Source organism: Drosophila grimshawi, unplaced genomic scaffold (genome assembly GCF_018153295.1).
Source record: "Drosophila grimshawi isolate 15287-2541.00 unplaced genomic scaffold, ASM1815329v1 contig_311, whole genome shotgun sequence".
NCBI classification, from domain to species: Eukaryota; Metazoa; Arthropoda; class Insecta; order Diptera; family Drosophilidae; genus Drosophila; species Drosophila grimshawi.
Genome location: NW_025063098.1, coordinates 14,698,508 through 14,724,668, shown reverse-complemented (window position 1 = coordinate 14,724,668; position 26,161 = coordinate 14,698,508). Strand labels below are relative to the sequence as shown.

Sequence of the window (26,161 nt, the reverse complement as noted above, 5' to 3'; positions counted from 1 at the left end):
GGACGAGGTGATTTGCTGAACGTAAAATGTGTTAAGCTCTACAGGTCTCTCTTTTAAAGTTGTCCTGAACATAATGTGTGTGTGTGTGCGTGTCTCAATTTTGTTGTGAAATATTTAGGCACTGTTATTCGATTTCCGTGTTTTCATAACAGTAGTTGGAAAATGCGGGTTAAACTGTCTGTTTCTGTATTCGTGGGCTGTGTGCGTGTGTGTTTGTGTTTGTATGTGTTTATTGTTGTGTGAGTGTTGTTTGCGAGGGCGACTGCGAATGATCTGCGATTAGTTCCAAGTACTTTAGGAACCGGATATTCGCATCCACAGCCGCCCTCGCGTGTGTATTAGGGATGGAACGCTTGCGCATGCGAACATCCGCTAGCGCAGACCATGCGCATTCATCCCATCCCTGGCAACGGTCATAGATGGCATTACAACAAGTTGTGTGTGCGTATTTGTGTGTGTGTGTTTGTGTGTGCTTTGTCTTGTGTCTAACAAAAGACGTAATGTAAAATTAGTTATAAAATTTTCAAAAATTGTTTTCTTTATAAGCGTTTTGAAGTTGAAATTGTAGTTTTTCGGGTTCTTTCCTTTGTTTTTTCTTTCCTTCTATCTTTCATTTTGTTTTTGTGTGTGTGTGTGTGTGTTTTTTTCTTTCTTGTGTTCTCTGTAAGTGGATTCAACATCCAAAAATGTTCAAATGCATGTGAAATACTTACGCGCCCCAAACTGACTGATTGACTGACCGACTGACGGACTGAGAGAGGCAGACATTCGGACAGGAACAGCGTTCAGGCACATTGTTTTCTTCCATAAGAAAATGCATTGGTTTACATTTTATAATATAAGCACAACAGCGGAGAAAATTCATACCAATTGCACAATCCAAATTGATTTGACTCTTTCTAGGTTTCTTTTCCTTTTTTTTTGTTTTTTGTTTTTTCTTTTTTGTTTTTGGTATTTACTTCTCATTCATGGTACGAGTATGCTCGGCATACCGCGTACTTCTCCCAAATTTGTAGTTCTAATTCTTATCGCTAGGTCTGCTTTGGACTAACGATTTTTGAATGTGCGAGTTGTTGCGTCCCAATTAGTTCTGTTAGACAAACTATGCAATTTACAGCTAATTTTTTTTCAAAAGCTTCATACAAATTTTCCCGCATCTGTTGTACTATTTTGTATGTTTTTGGTTTACTTTTCGATACTCGACCGTGTCGTTTGTTTTGCGCCGTAGCGCATAGCCGCACAGACGCGTCCTCTAGCGTTGAGGGGACACATTAGCACGGCAATTGTCTAATTGCTGATTTTTTAAGGGTTTTTTTCTTGTCGCGTTTTGTTTTTTTTTTTTGGTTTTTTGTTTTTTGTTTTTGCTTCATTTTGATTTCAACAAACAATTATTAACAATTCAATTTTGTACTATTTTGTGTTGTTTTGCCTTTGCGCTGGTTTTTTTTTGGTTTTGTTTTGGATTTTGCATTAGAACTCTCTCTTTTGTTAACGGTATCACTAATCTGTTGCAGTTTTTACATACATAGGAACAAAACGGTAAGGAACATAATTGAACTTGAATTTTATACAACATTTGCCAGACTATTGCTGAGTATGGAATAAAACTTTGGATATCAGTATCGAAAGTACATATATATAAATGTATATATACATATATATGCCAATATGTATATACATATGTAAGCCCAAACTATCGTATAATTCCTTCGAATTTCGAGGCACAGACACATGTACATACATACAATACTAGTTTATGCGTAAATTTAAAGTGATACAGTTGCGCACAGTTGCACTAATAGTATAGTAGTAGTAGTTGTAGTATTAAATAGTATTAATAGTTGTTCATCTTGTTGTTCTTGTAGTTTGTGAAATACTATATATAATATATATATATAGTTTCATTGTTGCTGCTGTTCAGTTTCTGTAGATTTACAGTTAGTTTCGAGCTGTTTGAATTTAACGTACCTTTTCAAGACATGACATGAATGAGAATGCGACAATGAGAATGAGAATGACATAGACATCATCCCTACACAAACATACATACGAATAGTTACACAGATAAATATTATGATAAAAAGAGGTATTTGCTTTTTTTCTTTTCCTTTTTTTTTTTTTTTTGGTTTTTCGTTTTGTTGTTTTGATTAAAGTTTTTGATTTGAGTTGAAGCCTGGCTATAACAATTTACTATGACACTGTATATCTATATCTCTCTGTGTGGCAATTTGCAATTTGGCTATGGATCTGCTATTTTGATGTATGTGGCAACGCTGTAATTAGCACGTTAAATCAAACGCTCGCTATACCATATTCAGAAGTCCGTATTATTTGGGCCCGCATCCCCCTCGGCGGCATCGCCCACCTCACCAACACTGGGCGGCAAGGCCAGCGATAACTGCGGAGTTGCCGAGCCGGCGACCATCATTGTGGGCTCCGTGTTGCGACGTTTCATTTTAAGTTTGTTCTTTTTTAGCATGGTGGCCTAGGTAGGTGTGATGTTTAATTAATAAAGTTTTTTTTTTTTTTTTTTGATATTAAGTCGATTTGGACATTTATAATTAATTTAAACGTCCGGTGCATTATTTAGTTTGAATTTGTTTAGGCGCAGTTTAATTGTATGTTGTTGTTGTTGTTTGTAATTGTTGTGTGGCACAAGAGTTATTTACATAGTTTTTTTTATATTAATTTATTTTCATATATTATGTATATTATTATATATTTGTTAATATTTAGAGAGAAAAAGAGAAAGAGAGAGAGAGAGTAAGAAAAAAGATAGTTAACATAAATGAAATTAGGTTTATTGTATTTAGTTAGAATTAAGGCTTTTAGTATATGGCAAAAGTAAAGTTAAAGTTATTAATTGTATAATATTGGCCTTAAATCGAAAGAATAAGTTTTGTTAAACAAGCAAAATGCATTGAATTTTAATCAACTAAATTTCAGGTTGTAATAATTTGCTAAAAACAATATAAATTACATTTGTTGCTGTCTGTGTGATGGATATGAGTAGTTAAAGGTTTCATTTTGCACAATCTAAGCGCATTTGAAAATGAGCAAAAGCAAATTAAATTTAATATAAATACTCAAATCATAGACAGTTTAAGGGTGTGCGTGTGTGTATGTGTGTGCGTGTGTGTGTGTGTGTGTGTGTTAACGTTTTACAACTAGTTCAAGTTTTGTAAGCGGTGGTCACAGTTCTCAATGTTGTTTGTTGCTCTTGGGCAAGGGGGTGGTTGCTTTTATATAGGTGGTTCGGATTAAGTACTCCATACAAAGTTGAAGGATCTTCCAACAAAGTTTTTCTGGTCTATCACCAGATTATTCACAATATTGTTTATAGAAAGCTTTTCGAATTCAGATATCTTTTTCTTTTTTCTTTTTGTTGGGATTTTCAGTTTGTTCTTATATGCTATGTATGTATTTTTATTTTTCGTTATGTTGCCCGTTACTGCTTCTATGTATGTTTTTTTTTCGTTTTTGTTTTTTTGCGGCCTATGGAAAAAAGCAGGAGAACCAATATCGCACACCGGACGCAAAATCTGAGGCCATGCTCTATGTGCTGCCAAAAGGCTGTGATGGCGGCACTGAAATATCCTTGTCACCAATCTCAGATGATCCCTGTTGCTGCTGCTGTTGTTGCTGTTGTTGTTGTTGTGACTGTTGCTGCTGTTGTATGTTTTGCAAGGCCGAGGAGCTGCCCGCCAGGCTCAGCATAGCCGGCGAGATATGCGGCTCCGTTAGACGTCGTTTACTCTTCGTTTTCTTCAGCATGGTGGCCTGAATGTACCATAAAAAACACAAATGTTCAACAGCCACATCATATCTCAAGGTCGCTTATACATCAAATGTACGTACACATCCATAACATACACATATTTAGAAACAAAATTGTTTGTCTAACTTTAAAAACGGCTTTGCTCTCGCATCTCACTTGAAAATTGCCATTTTTTCTTCTTCTCTTTTTAAAAATCATTCTATCTTCGATGTGCCGAAGTTTATATCCTTGCAGGCAATTTGTAACCAATAACTTTACGACTTTTTATATTAAGCGGACAAACGGATATATATTTATATATATAAATTATATATATTTTATTTTCTAATCTTTTTGTTACGTAGTTTGCAAATACCCTCTGCAAGCATACTTATAATATAATACACACAAAAATGGTACAAAATATTACTGTATTATATATATACATAGGTATGTACATGGATTCTGGAGATTTTTTTTTTTTTTTGGTCATTTTGGGACAGCATGTGCTGTATAAACATACATAGGAAATATTGAACATCCATACGCACTAACAGTGACAATGTTGGCTTGTACTTTAATTGTGTTTGCCATCAACAATTGTCAACAACTTGGATAAACAAATCATACAAAACACATGTAGCACAACATTTTCAGTTTAGTTCGTAATATTTGCATTTGGGGACGGGGGACGCAGTTGGTTGCATGCACAGTTTCAACAAAAACAAAACACACATTTTCATTTACTTATTTAAAATGATGAAATTAAGTTTCACAATAATCCATCAACTATTACATACATTTTGATGCAACGAAGCATTTTCCTTTTAATAAATTTACAACATTTTTTAAAATAATGGGATTTTACTGGAACTTTGTAATTAATTTTATTCTATTTTACTGTTAACTTAAATCAGTTTTATTATATGTATAGTATTTTGTTAAAGGGGTATTAGGAACACTTTTATTTTCTATATATCTGGAAAGCCCAATTTAGTGACAGTTATGTGTATTATTATCACGGGGATTTTCACTGAATCGAAATATTGATGTAAATTATTCGTAACGTTGAACAAAAGTGCTAAAAACACGTTTTCATATCAGTTTGGCAGATAAGTTAAGGATTGCACGTTCGTCGAAGATTGTGGAGGAAATTTTCAAGGTCTGTAAGAGCAACATTTATTTTTTTATTTTATGACTTATAGAAAATCGATCTAAACTAAATTATCCCCCGAGAGTTTTTTGAAAGCTATTTTTCTGCACCATTTTTTATTTATTAATAAATTAGAATGTCTAACGGACAAACGCCCTAAACAAAATTATCGCTCGTGAGTTTTCGAAAGGATTTTTTTTAACCAATGTTTATTTGTATGATTTTCTAATCACTGCAGTGTGAAACATTCTAGATATTTTTCAAATGTGAAATACTTTCCCACCCACCGATTACTCCAGATACTGTACCTGCTACTCATCTATATATATTGAAATCAGATATTCGTCTCTACAAGCAGAAGCTCTTCCAAAAATGTAAATTCGTTTGAAAATCAATGCTATGATAAGTGAACAGTTGAAAATAAATTTGTGTAACAATTCTTTCATCCTCTTTTCGATCTGAATCAATTTTTAAGTGCTCAAATTTAGGTGACAAGTGAAAATTACTCGTATCGAAGCTGCAAGGCAGATTACCAAACGAAACTAAAAACTTTGCATATACTTCGTATAATCAATACATTTTTAACTAAAGCGTCCATGAGGCAGATGTGTTTAGCGTAATTTATAACAATGCTGTTGTTCTTATTGGAGTCGTTTTGTATATTTATTGTGGTTTGTAGTAGTAGTAGTAGTAGCTGTGAGTTCTGACTTCTCTCAGGTGTACAATCAGTAAGTAGCGTATGCAGAAGTTGTTGAGAAACCAAATAAACAAATAAGGTTTGAAAAGCGCATGGAAACAAAAACTTCTGTGCACGGTGCTCATGTTTTATTTATTATTATTAATATTATTATTATTATATTTTTGTTGGCATTGTCATGATTGGGCCCAAATGGAATGTATATGTATATACAAAAGAAAAATCTGGTTAATAAGAACGGAAAGCTGTCATGCAATAACAACTGAACATCTTCAGCATGCAGTCCTAACTTATGTACAAGATGGAGTTAGATGGTTTAGATGGTTCAAGAATAACACTTACCTTGAGCGCCGACTTGAGCACCACCACATCGCCGGGGCTTTGAATCCACGGCTCGCCATCCACCTGGACTGGCATGTCGGTTTTTAAGTGGATTTTGATGTGGCCACCCTGTTGGTGAGGGCAATCGTTAAGTTAAGTATGTAAGTTTGGAGTACGGGGCGTATGAGTTACCCACCTGTGCAATCCGCATGGCTGTGCGTATGCCAGACTGTATCTGGCCCAAATGGACGACACCGGTGACGCCCACCACCTCCAACATGCCATCATAGTGATTGGGCGTGCTGAACTGATCATCTTTATCCGGACCCCAGGGATTGGCGCCACTGCCCCAGCTATAAAGTAAAGAAGTAACGTAGTAAGTTTCAATAGTTGATTTGAGGTATTTTCAAATATAGATGTAGCTACCTTAAAATGTTTAATATAATGATGCCATCGACGGGTGGCAGATCGACCACCTTGCCATCGACCTCCAGATGCACTTCCTTCTGCAAATCCTTGACCGTCTTGCGTCCGACAATCTTACGCAGTCCCATCTTCACATAGTAGCCCTTGTTGCGGAGCCGTGAATTGAACTGATTGGGATTCTCCTCACGTGCATTGTGAAAGTCCAGACAGAGATCCGCATCGATGCCAATGCCAAAATAGTTGTTCATCACAAAGATCTGTGAGTTGTCCTCGTTTTGGGCGCCACCTGTCAACGGAGCATCAGAGTATTCACTTTTAGTTTTCGATTCTCTCGAGATTCTGGTAGAGGAACTCTTAGAGCACACACATCGACACACACATGACATCAAACATTGAATTTATACAAAACATCGAGATAGATATATATGGGTCAGATTTACCGATTCCCGCTTCGGGCCGTCAACTCGACTTTGACTGAACCATGAACATCTATGTGTACATTACCTGACCAACAGCAGTTTGGAGCCAGCACAAACTACAACTATGGATTATGATGCATGCAGGTAAATAAATACATCGTATACACATCAAAACCAACAGCATTTATCATCAGCTACTCTTTTTACCATATTAAAGGGTTAGCTGGGGCTCCCAATTCTATAATAAGCTACAATTTTTGGTTTTGGGACTGGAAGAATTCAACTAAATTTTTATAATTTTGGTCTTGATTTTCTGCAAAAAATAAAAAAAATACATAATTGATATTTCTGCAATTGAATCTTAACTGCTGCTTTAATCAGTTGCAAAAATACTTGAACAAAAAAAAAGCGAAAAATTATAAATAATTCTAAGTAGCTTCAATAATAATAATACAGCAATATTTAAGAGCACATAGCAAATTACAACGAGAAGAGAACAGCTATTGTTCTGTCTATACAGGAATGTTGTTGGCTTTGGGATTTTTGACGGAGGGGCGGGGGCTTTGTGGGGTGGGACGTTAGATTGATTAGACAGTGAAAACGTATAAAAGAATAAAGAATTTTGAAACATCAAATGACCTGATATATCACTCGATGTCAGAGCCGGTAATTGATGATGCTGATTTGTTTGTTGCGATAGATGTGCTTGGTGAGCCTTCTTCTTCTTACCGGTTGTTTGTGAGGGCGCCTTCATGGCCGGCTCTTCCGGTTTGTCCTCCGGATGGAAAACAACGGTCCATCGATCCAAACGTATCTCCTCCGCCTCTATGACATCGCGCAGCATATTCAGGGGATCCTCGCCACCCGTATAGCCGGAGCCCCAGCATAAAACGCGTGCCAAATCATTGCCTGGCAAGAGTTATGCTTAGGCAACAGGAAATCGGGTGGACATTTTTAGGTTCGCTCTACTTACCTGTACCTAATGGCACAATCGCGCACGGTGGGCTTGAACATTCCGAGTCCTGACCAACATTATCCAGACACTGCAGCACCCATCCAATGGTGCCATCTCCGCCACATACCAAGATCTTGTAGTTGGTGATTTGGCGGAACACATAGAGTCTAAGGGGAAATTGAATAGTTGAATATGAGAACTCATTAAAGTTAGCTAAATTCTAATATAAAAGTCGAGTCATTAAATTGCATTACTTGTTTCTACATTTTAGAAAGAATATTTTTTTCTAATTACATTTCTCAATAATAGAAAACTTTTCTAATAAATAAAAAACACCCCATTTTTTGGATTTTCCGATTTAGGGCAAGCCTTTTTTGTTCTTAAAAATTTGTTTTCCAATGTTTAGAAATTATTTCTAAAAACAGGCAAAAGCTTTATAGTTTTCATGGCGATTCTCTAAAATGCAGGCAGATTGGTTTTTTGTCGCTGACAATTACCCTGGCAGAGGTCCTCCGTTGTCCAAGTCGAAGACCTGATACGGGTTCAGTAGTTTTCTAAAGCTCGATATAAGTTCCAGGCCTTGACAACCGCCAGACTTGACATTCACAAATACCAGCAGCGGCCGGACATCCGAGGGTACCATGCTGGGCTCAATGTTAGGCAACAACAACACCAACAGCTTCTTGTCCTCGATGATCGTCTCGCGTAGGTTGTAGAAAGCGCGAACCTGCCGAAGATCACATAAATATAAATAAAATTTATTGATCGAAGGTGGACGAGTAATCAGTTGTTGCCAAGAGAATTTCTTTTTGGAAACCAGCCATTGTTTTGATAAAACTGAATCGATTTTCAAAAGCAAAGACAACTCACCGCCTTTTGGGCATCCTCAAAGGTTAGCACAACCGAGCCGTACTCATAGTAGATGGGTCCAATGCTAATGAACTTGTTCTCATCTGTCACGTATTTGTTCAGAATCTGTTCGTAGTTGCGCTGCGACAGACCCGTGGGCAGATTGCCCACGAATAGGGCAATGTTTGGTCCATGGGGATCCTGTTTGTGTTGCATGTAGAATCGCATCAGTTCCATTTGACGGATAGAGTCCTTGCCCAGCTGCTTCATAATATCCCAGGGACGTTCGTTCCACGAGAGAATGCGTTCGGTTACGCCGCGATCGAGCAACACTTCCGAGCATCTGATGGAGGGATTAAGAATTAGTTTAACTGATGACTGATAACTGATGACTGATAAGGGGTCTTACCTATAGTCCTGTATCTGGTTATCTTGTAGTCCAAATTTATCGAGTGCATCACGTATCAGGTCCTTGATGACGGTCGTATTATCGACCGGCACATTGACATACGGATCGTCCATGGAGCATTGCAATTTGCCCGGATAGACGCGCACATGTCCCTTGTCCCTGTCGTGAAACCTGAGATACATAGCCGGTCGCTTGCCCTCCAAGTGTGTCAGATTCAACACGGGCGTCGGATCCAGCAGCGGTGCATCCTCCATCCCAGCTGGCGCATACATATCCGTCAGGAAGAACGCCTTCGGATCGCGCGTAATGTGAAAAGCGCGCAAAGCGGTGGTCAGTAGCTGCTCCAGCGTGTATGTACGCTGCACGATGATGGCACGGTACTGCTGGCGTCGGAATGAGTTGTTGCCATCGAAGACCTTGATCATCTCTGTGGGAAATCGATCTTAGTTGTGCGCCGCGCCTGAACAATGACAGTTGGTGATTGGTTTGGAACACTTACCTATATCTTTCTCCTCGCGTTCCTTCTCTTTCTTCTCCCTGTCCTTCTCCGATTTGTCGGACTTGTGGCTCGAGGCATCGGCGCGATAGTGTGAGCCACCTCCGGAACCACCTGCACCAGCACCACCACCACTACCGCTACCGCTAACGCCGGCAGCAACTGTGCCTCCACTTCCCGTTCCTCCGCCGGCGCCGCCACCGCCGCCGCCACCACCACTGCTGCTGGGGCCACCTGTTGCGCTCATGCCATGCGAGGATTCGGCCTTGCCCATGGACTCCTCATCCTTGAAGCGAGGTGCATCTCCGCTGCTGAATTCCTCCGATATACTGCGTGCTAAACGAGCACATAGATACAATTCCGCACATTATTATCTAGTTATTAACTAGAGGCTCTGGGTATTAGTTGTGGGGTGTCTCTGGGGTGTCATGCAATGGGATTGGGTTAGTTGTCTGATTATGAGCGTGGCGAGTATAATGCGATGCGAATAATGGTGCGAAATGGTGTGATTAGTCGAGTTAGTTAGTTAGTTAGTTGAACAGAACCAAAGTAACTAAAGCAGATAGAAAGGTTAGCGCCAAAAACTAGAAACAAGGAACCGATAACCAAAAAACCAAACTGAAGCCAAACTGGAGTGTAGACGTCAGTCGGTGGCACTTGCTGTTAGACAGATAGATTATACATAACGAGTGGGTAATAAATGGGTATCACCTCTGCGCTTCTGGTAGCGAGGCTTGCGCCAGCCGACGGATAAACCGCGTACGCGTCTCAGCAACCGGCCAAAGACGTGACCCTGCTGTCCCTGGCAATCGCTGGCACGGGATCGACTGCCATCATCGCTGATATCACCAGCAATGTCATCGCCACTGAGGCCACCCGTGCTCCGCGGTCGATCATCCAGATAGAGATCCTCGTACTCGACATCGTCAACATCGTCGTAGACATCGCGGCGCAGCCGACGGGCCGTGGATAGCGTATGATAGTTATCATCGTAGGCCTGATAGTTGCCATCCTCGTCTTGTATGGTTATCTCGATGTTCTGCGACAGTCTGTCCAGGCTGTAGTTGCTCTTGACGCCACCTTTGGGTGAGCGTTTCGAGCGTCGTCGCTGGAACAGGCCACGTCCGTATTTCTTGTAGCGGGCAATGCCCGGCTCTTGAAACGATTTGCTCCGACCCACCGGCGACAGTTGCAGTTGCGTTATGGCCGATGCGGGCGCCGGCGATGCCGAGGAGCAGTCACTGGAATTAGGTGAGCTGACGGAGCCACCCTTGTGCTTGGGCGCACTGAGTATGGTCTTGGGCTTGGCTTTCGCTGGAGCACCAGCACCAGCACCAGCGCCAGTCTTTGGATTGCGGCCAGCGAGCACGCTCAAAGCAGCCTTGGTTGGCCCAGGGGCGGGGGCATTACCCTTGGCTGTCGATGTGGCCGTGACTGTGGCTGTGCCTGCGGCAGTGGCAGTTGCAGTGTTGCGCTGCTCGGAGGTGTTAGAGGTGTTACTATTACTACTATTATAGCTAAGATTGCTAATTAAATTCATGCTCGAGTCGAGCTCATCGGTGTTGGTCAGATCGCCACCCGTATCGGATGTCTCGTAGCAGCTCTCCCGTGGCGCCGTCTCCAGCTCAACATCGCCATGGTAATCCGTATCGCTGACATTGCGCGGCGATCGACGCGTGCAACGTTTCCGCAGCGACACATCACAATTATCATAATCGTCGCTCAGATCGTAACCACTTATATCACAGACACCGCCATCTACATCATCATCATCCACATCATCTTCATCATCATCATCATCAACATCGCCGTCTCCACCATCACCATCATCCGGCCGCTCATCACGCCGTCTACCACGCCCTCGCCCCCGACCATGGGCCAATTTGCGGAACAGACTCGTGTAGAGCAACTGCAGCGATGAGTTGGCCGAGGGCGATTTTTGCAGTGGTCCCAGCGGTACATGGCTGGTCGAGGTGGTGGTCAGCTGCAGGGCGCTATCTTGCTGCTCATTGTCATCCTCGTCCGGTTCTGGATCGAGCGGATCCTGCTCGTTGTTGCTCGTCTCGCCCACTGTCAGCGACGGCGTGGGTGAGACACAGAGCGAGGAGTTGGGTGTGGGCGGCGTTGAAAGTAAAAAATGTTGTTTCGATTGCTCAAGTCGCTGCCGGTGAAGCTCGAGCAGCTCCTTGAGACACATACCGGACGCAGCAACGTCACCAGCCGCGGATTCGGCACCGAGCTCCGGGCTGGCTGCCGTTGCGTCAAAAACCAAAAAAGAAACGTTTAAAATAAACACAAGAAAAACTTAATCAACAAATTCTAAAACTCGAAATCTAAATGAAAAAAAAAAAACAAAAATCAAAAATCAAAAACCAAAATAATAATAAGTAAAACCGCAGCTTGGAAGTCGAAAAACTGTTTGCGAATAATGTTGAATGTGATTTGGGTTTGGGGTGAGGCGTTTAAGATGAGGCTTAAGTTTAAGATTGTCCATGGATACATTTAGGAAACATTGAAATGTGCACAACATCGAGAGCTGATGCAGCTGAATGGTGAGTCTTTGTTTTGTTTTTGTTCTATTTTGGGTGAGTGAGCTATAAGTGAGCTGCGTACGCGATCATAACCCATTGGGCAGTGGGTTCCAATGGGATCGCGACTGTGATCGTTTTATTTTAAAAATGGCCAGCAAGGGAGGATGGCGGGGACAGTTGGTACTTACGACACGAATAATCGCGCACGAGCGACGTTTTGGATTTGACCTGGACGCCAATAATCGCCTCGATTGGCACCTCAGTACGTGGTATCGACACTGAATGCGGAGGTAAGTAGATAGGTTGTAGTATACCAAAATTACATTCGGTTGGCAGGTACATGCGACATCCAGCGTGTGTGGTCATGCCACACCACTCGCACCGATAGCCTGAGAAATAAAAATAAATAAATGATATATTAAGATTGCTACAAGATTAAACATTCTTAGTTAAGCTAAATTCTTTGGGAAATTTGAGAACTCATAGGGAGACCACGAAGACAGCCTGTAAGACCTCCTAGCAACATATTCATTTACTTAGATCAACGCAGATAAAACCCAAGCTATCTACTATCTATCTATCTGCTATAATTAAGATATTTTCCCGCAACCAGCTGAATAACATATTGTGAAGATAAAGTGAAATATTTGGGGTTTATATTAGACAAGAAATTTATCTTGATAAAGTAAATAAGTATATCAGAATTTGATATTCCTTGATATAAGCTCTCGCTTGTCCAACTTTATGTCAATGTTTCATGTTATAAAATTTAATGGGATTCCTACTTGGAGTAATGAACTCGTTGTCATCCTAATAAACTTTAAATCGCTCAAAATAAGATACAAAAAATAACTGAAATCATTACATCACTGACTAACAAAGAAGAGCAAATATTACAATTATATAGGACAGGCTCGAGAAGAGAACACAAAAATTGTATAACAAATTTCAGCTATTCACTTGCGATAATACTATTTAATTAGACTTGTAAATCAGAGCTTTAGTTTTAGCATTAAGTAATTAATTGGGCTTCAAAAAAGTTGCCACAGCACTAATAAGTTTTATGTAGTATTGATAACAACAGCCACCCATATTCCTTATAAAGTTAATTTAATGTCATTTAATTTAGAGACTCACCTGTGAGGCATTCCGAAGACCAACAGGTTTTCTTGCAGTAGGCGCATTTGGACGTTGATGGCAGATTACCCTCTCGCCAATGGTGCTGTGAATTATAACAAGTATAAGTAAGAAATGGGTGTGTGTGTGTGGAAGGAAACAAGTTGCGAGTTGCGAGTTGCAAGATTTATACTCACTTGATGCCTCACATTAAGCAATTCCTTGCCGGGCACGTATGTTGCATTCTCCGTGCAATCGGGCACAGCAAAATCTTGGCACTCAGTATGCGCGAAATATTCGCAAACTGTGAAGTGATACAAATATGATTAGAAGGGTTTTAAATATATAATTTAATTCAAAATATTCAACTCAACAATAGAAATCGACTGCTACAGGAATTGGTTATGAAACACAACACGAATTAACTGACAGCCATGAAACTGAGTATAGAAGAACAGAAGAGTAGAGCGATGGGAAGGGAAGGTAGGGGGAGGTAGGGTTATGTGGTAGGTGATATAAATATGTTGAGGGGGTGAGGGGGTAGACTTACCTAAACAATGCACCGCTGGCGTTTCATCCAATCGCTTACGGCAAACCGTGCAGAATTTTCTCTTGTGATGGGTTGGCTCCGACCAACAATGGGCGACGGGATTCTGTCCAAAGACATGACAGATGCCAAGTTATTCAATGTGACAACGATGCGAGCACGAGTATGAGTGTGAGTGTGAGTGTGATTATGTGGTATGTGAATGCAAGTGGCATAGATTGTGTATACGCACCTTTATAATGCATGGCGCAATGCCGGAACAGGGCGTTACCACGCTTGTGACACATCGTTCGTGTATGATAAAGTTGCAAACTGAAAGAGAAACGGAAAAATGGCCAACATGAGTGAGTGTCATTCATTTGAGACTAGAATATATGGAGACAGACAGGAGCAGCAAACTGCAGCAAACTGTCTCTCAACCGAGTATAATGTCAGGTTCTTATCTAAATGAAGCAGGCTTAAATGGTGCCCATATACCAAATAGATATATATATATATATACAAATATATATATATATATATATATATATATGTATGTGGCAGTATGTGTGAGTTATGTGTGCCATGTAAATTTGACATTTCATGCTTGAGCCTGGGGACAGGCCGACGTCATCGCCATCCATCCATGCATAGAGCACCATTCACAGCAATGGCCAAGTTAGTTCTTGAGTTCATGGGCAACATATTCATTGAAGGTTCGCACACACACACACACACACGTAGCAGTTGCATGCAAGCAAACACACACACACACACACACATACATACACAAGCAGAAGAAGCAGCAGGCGTTAAGTGGCTAACCGTTAAAGAGAAACAAAAGCTGCAGAGAGCCACGCACAAAAGCGAAAACAAACGCAGCAATAATGCAGGGCAAACAAAGACCTTCGTTCTCGCTCGCACTCGTGCTCACACTCCCTCTCGCTTCGCTTGTGTTAGTGTGTGAATGGAAACAACAGCAGCAGCAGCAGCAGCAGCGTCCTCCACTCTGGGCACACATACAAAAGCAACTCTCGAGCATTGAGTGCAGCGCTGCCTGCTATACACATACACATGTACATATACATGAGTGTATTTATGTATTTATGTAGCTGTTGTTGTTGTGAGTGTGCTTAGAGCCCCAACATAGAAATTCGAATTTTATTTTTAGCAATGCGTGAAAGTTGTACACACACAAACATACATATATACATATCTTATGTGCATACAGTAAATATATAAATTCATAATTGTCTATATAAATGCGTGTGTATATTTATGCAACTTGCTATACATATACACATATGTCTACATACATACATACATACATACATACATTCATACATTCAGCTGTATGTCTGTTTGTTTGTTTGTTTGTAGAGGAGAGAGAACTAGGCCGCTGACCTGACGCTGACGCTCTGACGTCATGAATGAACTCATGAATTTTGTTGTTGTTGTTGTCCTTGTTGTTGCTGTTGAGCTATGTAGATACACACACACACGCACATACATACAAACGTATATATAGAAATGTATATAAATAAACGAGTACTCGACGCGTTTACGGCGCATGTTGCATGTTCCAAGTGGATCATTATTTTTTTTTTTACTTTTTTTTGGCCAAACGTGACGTTGGCATGAAACCAACTGCAACCTCTCAATCTCTGTATGTGCGTATATGTGTGTGTGTGTATGAAATATAATTTTATATTTTGAAATGTGGCAGGCATAAATCGTATTCGATGCAATTGCGACAAATTGAGCACGTGGAGCATTTATTATTTTTCAAGTATATTTTAGAAAATCTCATTGGCATTATGTATACCATAATTTAAGTGTACGCATTCGTATAAATGTGTCTGTGTGTGTGTGTGTGTGTGGCAACAGAGAAGATAAGCGCGTTGAGGACGCATGGGGAATTTTCAAATGTTTTTCTTCTTGGCAGTGGTGGGGAAATTCACGAAACTCAACACACTTTTACTTTTACATCTTTCGCCTTGGCTTGGCAAGGGCGCGTTATCGCTGTGTGCCTGTGTGCGTGTGTGTGTGTGTATGTGTGTGTGTGTGTGTGTGTGGTGTGTGTATGTGTTGCTTTTATAACAACAATAACAAAGGAAACATAAAGCCAAATCGTCTAAAAGTACTCAAAGAAGTATGCAGCGAGTAGAAGTCAAAGCCGAAGCCGAAAAATATAAGTGTAAGGTGGCGAAAAATGTTTGCCAAGCCAAGCACACACACACATACACACTCACACGCACACACATATACATATGTAGCATACACGAAACTAAATATATTTATGGGCATGTATTTGTGTTTATCTTTATGTGTGTGTGTGTGTGCGCGCTGTGGCAATTGAATGGGCACAAGTTGACATGCGTAGTACAATAGCAACAATTAAAATTGATATTTGCATAGAACCCACTCCTCAAGCACACACACACATATATAAATATATATATATATACGAGTATAATAAATATATATATATACATATAGAGAGAGAGAGAGAGAGAGAGTGGGGGAGCGCGTGAGATTTGCATGTTCAGCTGTGAGTTATAGCCTTTTCTATTTTTTCTTTTTTTTTTTTTTTGGTTTCGAGCAGGAAATCAATTTAGAATCAAACTTCCTGACAGCCAGCCAAAACTCACTCATAGATGAAACCATAATTAAATATAGAAGTGATTGGTTCAATGTGACGCATGCATAATATGTAAAACGCTATTTCAATATATATATTTATACATATATATATATATATTCAATATTTGTGCGCACTTGAACTTGACCAGGGCCAACATGACGTATGCTCAACATGGCCAACTCAGCTCAAACAAGCAAATTCAATTTCATTGGAAATGCCAACTTTTGCTTTGGCAAAAAATATATAAATTGAATCAAAGCCAGCAAACTCAATTTAAATTTATCAGTGCATAAAATTGCAGTGTTGTGTTTATTTTAAAACTCTGCCTTCAAAGAGCATAACATCATTTTAGTTGCGCATAGCGCAATTGCTGCAAAACTTTAGTGCCACTGTATGCGTGTGTGTGTGTGTGTGTGCGTCACACATACACTGCATTTTGGAGCACGCTGGCACAAGTACATACGTAAGCATTCACAAGGCAACAGTCAAGGATATCGCGTGCGTAGTGACTATGGACGATGACTACGGACTACGGACTACGGACTACGGACGATGATTATGGATGGGCTATCAACGGGTGATGTCGACGCCGATTTTGACGTCGAAATTGCTGCCAGATGCGCTGCTTGATACAGATTCTATTTGCATACCCTGGCAGCACTGTTTACCAGGGCTGGATTGTCTTAGATCTTTCAATGGATCAGAGAGTCCCAGGATATATATCTAGTCCATATAAGCAAATATCAGTTTGTAAAGGATTTATTATATCACATTTCTTTAATTTTAAATTCAATTATTTTAATTTGTAACTTAAATTTTTATTTGAAATTTAATTTAAAATTGTTATGTTTTTAAATATTTTTAAAGTACTTTTTTTTAAATATTAAATATAATAATATTACTCGAACTCTGATTAAATTACTTTGCGTTGTTTTAAAGCGAAATAAATAAATATAGTTCTATAAACACAACTTGAAACCAAATTTAATTGAATCAGCTTTTTAAATTTGGTCCTTATTTTGTTTTGTCATGTTTGAATATTTAAAGGTCTTTTTAACTTCTTAGGCAATTTGTCAATCCTAAAGAAGACTGAATTATATATTACAATAAATAAATAATAACGCAATCATTAGCTAAATATAAAATTGTTAAGTGCAGCCGCATCGTCAAACTATAAACTACATGAAAATCTCATTATCGACTGGTATTATTTATAAAAAAAAACTTTAGATATAACCAAAATTGGGTCAAATGTATATATACATATTCATACATATATTCATTCATTCAACAACTAAAGTTGCTTGTCGACCCTCTAAATTTACACTAATTTGATTTATATATTTATAAAGAGCTTATGAGCTTGGGACTAAAATAACAATTTTTTCAGCTATATATTTATTAAGAATTAAATTTAACCGATGCTATTAAATCATTTTCCCCAGCAACAAAGCAAATGTTTTAAAAATATTAATGCTAATATACCCGATGCTATCAACTAAGATCTGTTCTCTCTGCGAATTCATTTCAATATTTAAGCGATACATTTTTGTACCTCAAGTTTTTTAAGTTTTCGATCGAACTACTTTTTATATTATTCATTATTGTGTTTATTTGCGACGAGCAGTGAATTTCGTTTGCTTCATGGACCAATCGATCCCCAAAGCCAAATGTGTTGGATCGATGTATTGGTGTGACATGCAACGTCAGCAATTACACTTGAGGACCGCAGGCTCTCTCTCTCTCTCTCTCTCTCTCTCTCTCTTCACCATCTGATAGATATGCCAGCCAAACTGACGACGACCCCCTTCTTTCAAAAACACAAAAACAATCCTGTTTTCATTTGTTTGCTTTTGGCCATTATTGTTGCTGCTGTTGTTGTTGTTGTAGTTGGTGGTGCTGCTGCTGTTGTTGTAGTTGGTGGTGCTGCTGCTGTTGTTGTTGTTGCTTTTGCTGTAGCTGGCGTGGATTGTGGTGCTGCCGTCGCTTTCATTTCGTTATGAATGAATAGCAGCGACAGCGACAACGTCGACGTTGATGTGAAGAGGGTAATTAAACGGTAACGCCTCCGCATCTCTCTAGCAGCACCACCACCAATGCTGGTGGCTACACTCAGAAAAACATCGACATACTTTTGGCGCCCAGTGTAGCTCAGCTTATTATTCATAAAGTAAAGGTTGTGATTTGCTAAAAATCAAGGTTTTTCATTTCTGGATTTCAGGTTCGATTTTGTATTTTTTTTTATGTCTGCGCACAGAATTCCCAAATTGTCTTTTTGTTACTTATATTATTGTGGTTTTAGGTCTAGTGTCTGTAGTTATCTATGTCTACTCCGATCTCAAATCATTATTATTAAACTTTAGCATTTAAAGAATTGTATACGAACTTTTTTTAAGCTATCTTTTTTGTATACTTTAAAGTTATTTCTAAAATCATAAAAAACCCTACAATTTTCTTAGTTTTACAATCAATTTATAAATCAATTTATTTATCTAATGAGAACTAATGCTAGTCGACATAAAAAATAAAAACATATTAAATTAAAAATGAGCGCATTTTTTGTAAGTGTAACACTTTGGGTATTTTCGGTTGGTTCCGCTAACCAAACGCTGCCACATTCATGGCGGCCATTGATGACGCACTTTTAGCCCTTCGTTGCTATCGGCTAGGTCAGCAGCGGCAGCAACAGCAGCAGCGGCAACGACAGCGATGGCAGCGCTATTACAATGGGCCATAACCAAAGTGTAGGTGGTATGTAAAAATGTACAAATGTACATACGTACATACTGTGAACAGGCCCCATTGAGAGTGTGTGGCAGCCAGCCGGCTTGCAACAAGCCCACACACACACACACATAAACACAATTTTTTTAAACATTCATTATGCTCACCTGATGCTGTCGCTGCTGCAATTGCATTTGCGTAGCGCCCCCGCAACCCTTGAAAACCAATTGAAATGTTGCCTGCAGCTGTGCGCATCCTGTTTGCACGTGTATATGTGTGTGTATGTGTGTGTGTGAGTGCATCTCGACCTACTTTCACGCTAGTGCGCGAGAGCGAGAGAGCCAAATTCCTTGCCTGGCAACTGTGTAGGCGACTCTCTTCTTCTATCGTACTCTCTGCCTCTCTTCCGCTCTCTCTCTCCTCCCCTCCTCTCCTCCTCTCCTCTCTATCAATCAGTCTCTCCTCTAGCTCTATCTCGTTCTTTTCACGTTCGCTCACTGTGCGAGTTTTGAGTGGCATTGTGGGTTTTTGACTTTTCAAACGCCTCCGCAAATGGGTTGTGCAGCATTCACCCGGCTGCTGTTGCAATTGCCTGCAGCCCGCAATTTCCAATCTGCAATGTGCAATCTGCTATCACAACACACACAATTCCCAACTTTCGCACACAGTCCGCCGGACAGTGTGCCCAAGTCCCACTCGCAATAAGAAGCGGCATGCAACTCAATTAGTGGCAATGCTCCAGCGCATCTTGTTGGCTAAAATGGGAACAGCGCCTGAAGCTATGCTTTGACAATTATCAGCACTATAAAAAAAAACACAAAACGATTCGCACCGACAGGCATACAGATGCATGCCTGTGTGAATGTGTGTGTGAAGAAGAAGCATTAATATGTTGACACATTCGCTCGTTTTAGCTTGCAATTAATACGCTGAAAATGTCAGCGTAAATAATTGCATTTAAAATTTGCCAGAGCTGAGTGTTTATTTTTAGCTGACACTGTCAAATTGCGCTAGAAAAATTGGAATATGGCTTGCGGCTAAAGGCGCTCTTCTTCTTTCAACAAAATTCACATGCTCGCAGCCACTTTTATATTACACAAGGTATGTGAGTGTGCGTGTGTGTGTGAGTTTTGTTGAAAGAAGAAGAGCAGCGCCTCTATAAACATTTTGCGTTGCTTATAAGTAGAAACGCTCTATGCAATAATTATAATAATAGCAAAACAGCTCAAATAAACACAAATTAAAAACGCGCGCGCGGCGCTTAACACGCTTCCAATTGGGAGAGGCAGCCAAGCAGCCAACCAGGCAGGCAGGCAGGCAGGCAGCGATTTGCCTGCTTTGATAGATGCTCGCTGCTCGTGCCCCTGCCACAGCCACAGCCGCATCCCCAGTAGCCAGTCGCCAATTGCCAATTGCCAATTGCGGCAACACGGTCCCACATACTGTCTGCCATTGTGACGTCGTTGCCGACTCACGTCATTGTATTTTTTTGCCATTTCTTTTTTTTTTTTGCTAAGTTCAAATGCGCACACTTTTCTGCCACGAGCAAATAGCAACAGCTTCTTGATGATGATGATCATGCATTTCATAGTATACACTTTGGTCATGTGGGGAACGTGCGGATGCAGCTTGTAAAAATCACACGATTGCTTTTACTGTCGCTGGCCCATAACATTTATGGCAATTTAAAAAGTGTATACACACAAATATATATATTATCGAAACTAGACAAATGTATTTTTAACATTTGCTGGTTACTTTTCGTTTGATTTGCGTTTTGGCCCGTTTTAGAGCGCTTATTGCCCATCAATTTGAACTTGGCACTCGCAACTAATTAAATGCCACAAGTGCTCAGCTATAATAGTAAACATCATTTTGACACGATTTTTTACTGTCAGGCATACTGTATACAATGATCTGGGTTGTGAACAGGAAATACTAATTTAAGAGTGCGAAAACGTCATTTCGTTGGACCCATTTAAGTGCAAAAATAGGTCAATTAAGTTGGTAATCATTTTCTATTCCAGATTGCATCACTAAGAAATAGTCTGTATTAAAATTTGAATTGGCAACAAAAACACAGACGATTTTTAAAAACTATACCTTTTCATTTAAAGCTTTGACTGAAGATTAAAACTGCATTTATTCTTGGTTAAAATGCAATGCCAAGAATAGTGTGGTTGGTTCACAACTTTGCGTGGCAAAACTAAGCCCATTCTTGAGAAGCATCACTTTTTTATCATGATTATATTAATACTTTATTTACAACTGAATACACGATTCTTAGTCAAAGTTAAGGTAAAAATAGTCATATTGGGATGTGTAAATCTGAACCTGGTTTAATAAAAACTTGACAATTCATCATGGTTTGAACACTGAGTATCCTATGACTTTTCACATTCAACAAGTTTTATTGGCGATCATAGATCGCCCCTATATAAACATACTGATTTTAAATTTCTACGACCGATTCGTCTGAATATATTGTTGAAAATATATTAAAGACTATACGGAGATATTTATCGCCAGAGCTGGCCCTTAAAAAAAAGTAATCGACGATGTCGATGGGATATTTCAGAAGCCTTAACTTAAATTGTAACTAGTCCTTTTTATTTGTGATTTTTATTAATGTTAGGCGAACGATTTTTCATTAAGCTACATCTTCTAAAACAGAACATTATTTAGGTTGTTTCTTGTATAATAACAATGTCGTCCTCACTCAGACAACATTTTATGGCATTTTGAATTCTCGAATTATTATTTTCTGTGAATTTGAGAACCATTTTTTTATTTAAGAGTTTTCATTTACACTTTATTAGAAATGTATTTCTTAATAATAAAAAAGACTTTAATAAATAAATATAAAAATAACTTTTCTACTTCGTTTATTTAGAAATTATTTCTAAAAACAGAATATTTTCCTAGTTTTGTTTACGGTCCACCATTTTTCAAATGGGGTACTTTAGCCACTTATGGGATTGCAATATTTATGTGTAATATTTTCATAATAATGTTAGCACAGTGTGATTCTCGAAATATTGATTGAATTGGCACTACAATTGAAGAAACGTAACAATACCAAAACATTTGGAACTGAAGGTATTTTTGGATCGCTTCGAATTGTTGTTACTTACCCTCGCATATGTAGCCTTGCTGTATGAGGCCCCACAGTAAATCCGAGCAGTGGTGACAGTAAGTTGGCTTATGAAATGTCTTCTTCACAAATGAATGCCCACCATCCGCCATTTTGTTTCGGCTGCTACTGCTGGAGCTACAGTTTCCGGGCGGCAAATGGCGCCGTTCTAAAAATCGCGTGGGACCGTTTTAGTGTTGTTGGCTTTGTTGTTGTTGTTGTTAGTGTTTGAAGTAGTAGTTGTTGTTGTTGTTGTTATTCTTATTTATTTGTTGTGGTTGGCACGAGACTTGATGTGCTAGCTATTGTTACTACTATTGTTGCTTTTATTGTTGCTGAAGCGTATGTTGCTTTATTCAATTTGGTGTTTGTTGCTGTTGCTTGTTTTGTTTTGTTTTGTGTTGCTTGATGGGCTCCTTGTTATATTTGTTGTTCTTGAAATGGTTTAGCAAGCCAACTAACTGAAGAAACTGGAGCGAACTAAGCCGCAGCCAGCTGAGGCAGTGGCAGAGTGCTTGGGCTTGAGCTTAAGCTGGTGCAGCTGGATCTGTGGAACAGCGGCAGCGTCGGTGGTGGCGTCTCCACCAAATTGGGCGTATAAAAGTAGGCGTGTTCGAATGTCGCCAACTGCTGCTGGAACACTACAACTCCGGCTCTTGCTACTGCTGCTGCCGCTGCTGCTGCCGCTGCTGCTGCGGCTGATGTTGCCCCTTGGTGTTTTTGTTGCTGTTGAGGTTGTTGTTGCTGCTGTTGTTGCTGCTTTTGCTGTTGCTGTTGCTCTTCTTGTGGCAGCTCCGGCTCCTGCTCCGGCTTCAACTGCTGCTTCTGCTGCTGGTGCTGCTGCTGCTGCTGCTTTTGGTGCTGCTGGTGGTGCTGACGACAAAAGCGATGACAAATGGAGTACAACGACGACGACAAAAATGACGACGACGGCTGCATTTTCATCCATTGGTCAACTGGTTTTTGCTTTTATCCAGACATTTGCTTGCCGGAATTCAGCGCCTCTGCGCCCCACTTTTCAACTTGAGAGCAGCGATAGCAATTTTTAATATTACTATTGATTCCTTTGGTTTGTTTATATATATATTATTATATATATTATTTTTAATAAGATTTGTGGGTTTGGTTTTTATTATAGTTGAGTTTCAAGGCTACGTTGTCATTTACATTTAATAATAATAATAATAGTTACTGCTTGTTGCTAAACATGTATATCATTTTTGTTTTGTTTTTCATTATTTTGTTTTAGTTGTATATTTATAATTATTTTGTTTACTATGCGTTTCGAGTTTGGTGGAGTGTTTTGTTTGTTTGTTTGTTTGTTATACTTTATGATTACTTATTTACAATTAACAGTTGACTCTTGCTTCAAGCTCTGCACTAAAATCGAAAAAAAAACGTAAAGAGCACGAGCACATTTTAGTTACACAGTTGATGCGTTGCTGCAGCAGTTTCAATACGCTTTTTTATGTTGGATATATAATCATTATTTTTGTGATATATTTGTTTTATTTGCACTTCGCGTGTAGAACTGAGCAACAGCAGCGAAAATATTGGAATGTTCGTTAGAATCGAGACGAGCAGTTGGAGCATGTTTTCCCTCTCGTTGCTCTGCTCTGCGCTGCTTTGCTCTGCCTCCTTGTGTGCTACGTGGGCGCCGCACCCCCTCCCTCGACCAAAGAGCAACAAAAAAACGAAACGAAAGGCAATAAAAGTTTCGAGATAACATAATATACACGAACGGGAGTTTGTCGTGCTCTACGAGCGAGAGAGAAAGAGCGAGAGAAAGCGAGCGTGCGCGAGAGCGCGTCTACGCGTGGTGAGTTTATAAAGAGCAGCATTACCCGTTATTTGTGCGAACAGACTCGCTCACTCCCCTCACACACACAAACACACACACACACATATGTACACACAAGCAGCAGGCATCATATAATAATACAACTGGCAAAAATATGATATCAACAGCGTGTCAAGAGAGTCAACCGAGAGAGAGAGAGGGAGGGAGAGCGAGAGAGAGATAGAGAAAGAGAGAGCGAATGAGTGAGTTATGCTCGCAATAGAAAACTGCATTTAAAGTTGTAGATTTTTTTGATAGTTAAAATTATTGAATGAATTTGCTGGCACATTTGCTGTTGTCCAGCCCCGATAAGTATGCAGCGAATAATGTATAATTCATAGAGCAGCATTTTTTTGGGGTGCAGCCACGCTGCTGATGACCGCATAGAGTCTGCCTTTTGTTAGGGAATGCTCTGTGCATGTGTGTGTGTGTGTTTCCAAGTGTGTGTGAGTGTGTGTATATGTATAGGTGGTTCTATGACGCCCACGCAGAGCACACTCAAACACACACACAGAGAGCCAAGGACAATTGTCCAAACTTGACCATTAACTCACACAAATTCTAATAATACGCGTCACACACTTGAATTTTACAACAATTTATGACACTATAAAAAATAGGAGAAAAGAAAAGAAAAGCACAACAAGGATCCGCAACAGCCACAAATATAAATAATGTACACACATATGTAAATATGTATGTGTGTATTCAAGTATAACACTATGTGAGGCAAGTGTCTGCCACAAAGGCCTGTCACTCCTGTCGCCTGTCGACGTGGGACGTTGTATATGTGCTCAATGTGTCCTGTGTCCTGTGTCGTGGTCAGGAGCAGTTGGCATGCGCACTGCCTAACTCACCACAGCTCAACAAGAAAAAAATAATAGAAAAAAGCAAGCTGTGCGTGCGAAAAGTGGCCAAGTTTAAGGATAAATCACTACGAAACAGCGCCACAAAAGCGAGCCAAAGAAAACAGCGCACAAAATGTTGCGAAAAAAGAAACCAAAACATTTCGATTTTTTTTTTTTAGGGGTTAACGCGGCGCATGGAAAAACTTGATGCCGCTTAATAAATTTCTGTTGTTTCAATGTGCGAATAATTGTTGTGGAAATTAAATGAAATTATTGATGATGCTCGAGATGAGTTGAGTGGAAGGCCGAGCAGTCAAAGCACTCGGCTGCTCGTACACACACACACACACACACACACACACACACATACATAAATTTGTGTATTTATACACACATATGAAGAGCAGCAGCAGCAGCAGCCGCAACACTTTGCACCCACTGCCAGAGTGGCCCCAGTAGCGCCCATTGCCCCCCCCCCCCCCCCCACGGCCCTCCCCCTTCTTTCTCTTTATAAGAGCACTTCTCTCTCTTTCTCTCTGTCTCTCTCTGTCTGCTCTCCGCTCTTTCCGAGCCGCATGAGCAAATCGCAATAGATAGAGAATTTTTTTGCTCTCTGCCTCGACAACTCCTGTGCCACAAACGTTCCTTGCCACACACACACACACAATTATATATATAAATTCACTTGAACACACACCCACACACACACATATATACATATATATATATATATATATGTGTATCAGCAAAGTCCTTGAATGCGTGGCTTTTATTTTCATAGTTTTGTTATTGCCAAAAACAAAAAAAAAAATATTTGGAAAATAAACAACACTTTAATGTTATTAATTTAATGATTGCATTGCAAATAAATATTGTCAATAGCTGCGGAAAATTGTTCAGACAAACGCTGACGAACTTTGCACATATGACAACGTAATTTTCATACACACACACACACACACACACACACAAACACACACACATACGCACGCAGACACATTCGTGCAGATACAAATTTTATGTACCATATATTTTTGCTGGACAACGACGGCAATATTCTGAAATTCGCAAAAACTGAAGCTGCTGCTGCAAATACAATTTGCACAATAATTTTCCATTTTCATTTTTTTGATTTGCGTTTGCACATCAACATTTTCACTGCTGCTGGGCGACTGCGATTCCAAATTTTCCTCTTCGCCCTTTTGACAGGCGTTGGGTATTTTTTTTTATATAGATATATATATATTTTTCTTTTTTGCACTTGATTTTGGTTACGTTTTCGTTTCGCGTTTTTTATTTTATTTTATTTTTTTTGTG

The 26,161-nt window shown here is 39.7% G+C and overlaps 1 protein-coding gene across 7 annotated transcripts; it reads right to left on the bottom strand.

Annotated features, from left to right (window-relative positions):
• Positions 1–1,416: 1,416 nt before the first annotated feature.
• LOC6567969 (diacylglycerol kinase theta) lies at positions 1,417–22,545 on the bottom strand. 7 transcript variants are annotated; one of them, XM_032740024.2, is made up of 17 exons: positions 22,158–22,545; positions 13,909–13,988; positions 13,680–13,782; positions 13,327–13,433; positions 13,151–13,235; positions 12,202–12,402; positions 10,194–11,732; positions 9,486–9,818; positions 8,987–9,413; positions 8,599–8,920; positions 8,226–8,455; positions 7,747–7,895; positions 7,413–7,682; positions 6,355–6,640; positions 6,125–6,281; positions 5,950–6,057; positions 1,417–2,485 (listed from the first exon to the last, which is right to left on the bottom strand). In XM_032740024.2, the coding sequence occupies exons 1-17, from the start codon at positions 22,267–22,269 to the stop codon at positions 2,315–2,317; spliced, it is 4,680 nt and encodes a 1,559-aa protein (XP_032595915.1). In that variant the 5' UTR covers positions 22,270–22,545; the 3' UTR covers positions 1,417–2,314. The 7 variants fall into 7 exon arrangements, with proteins under 7 accessions (XP_032595915.1, XP_043070889.1, XP_032595919.1 ...); XM_043214954.1 differs by having other exon boundaries at positions 7,503–7,682; XM_032740023.2 differs by lacking the exon at positions 1,417–2,485 and adding an exon at positions 2,782–3,780.
• Between the last annotated feature and the right edge of the window lie 3,616 nt (positions 22,546–26,161).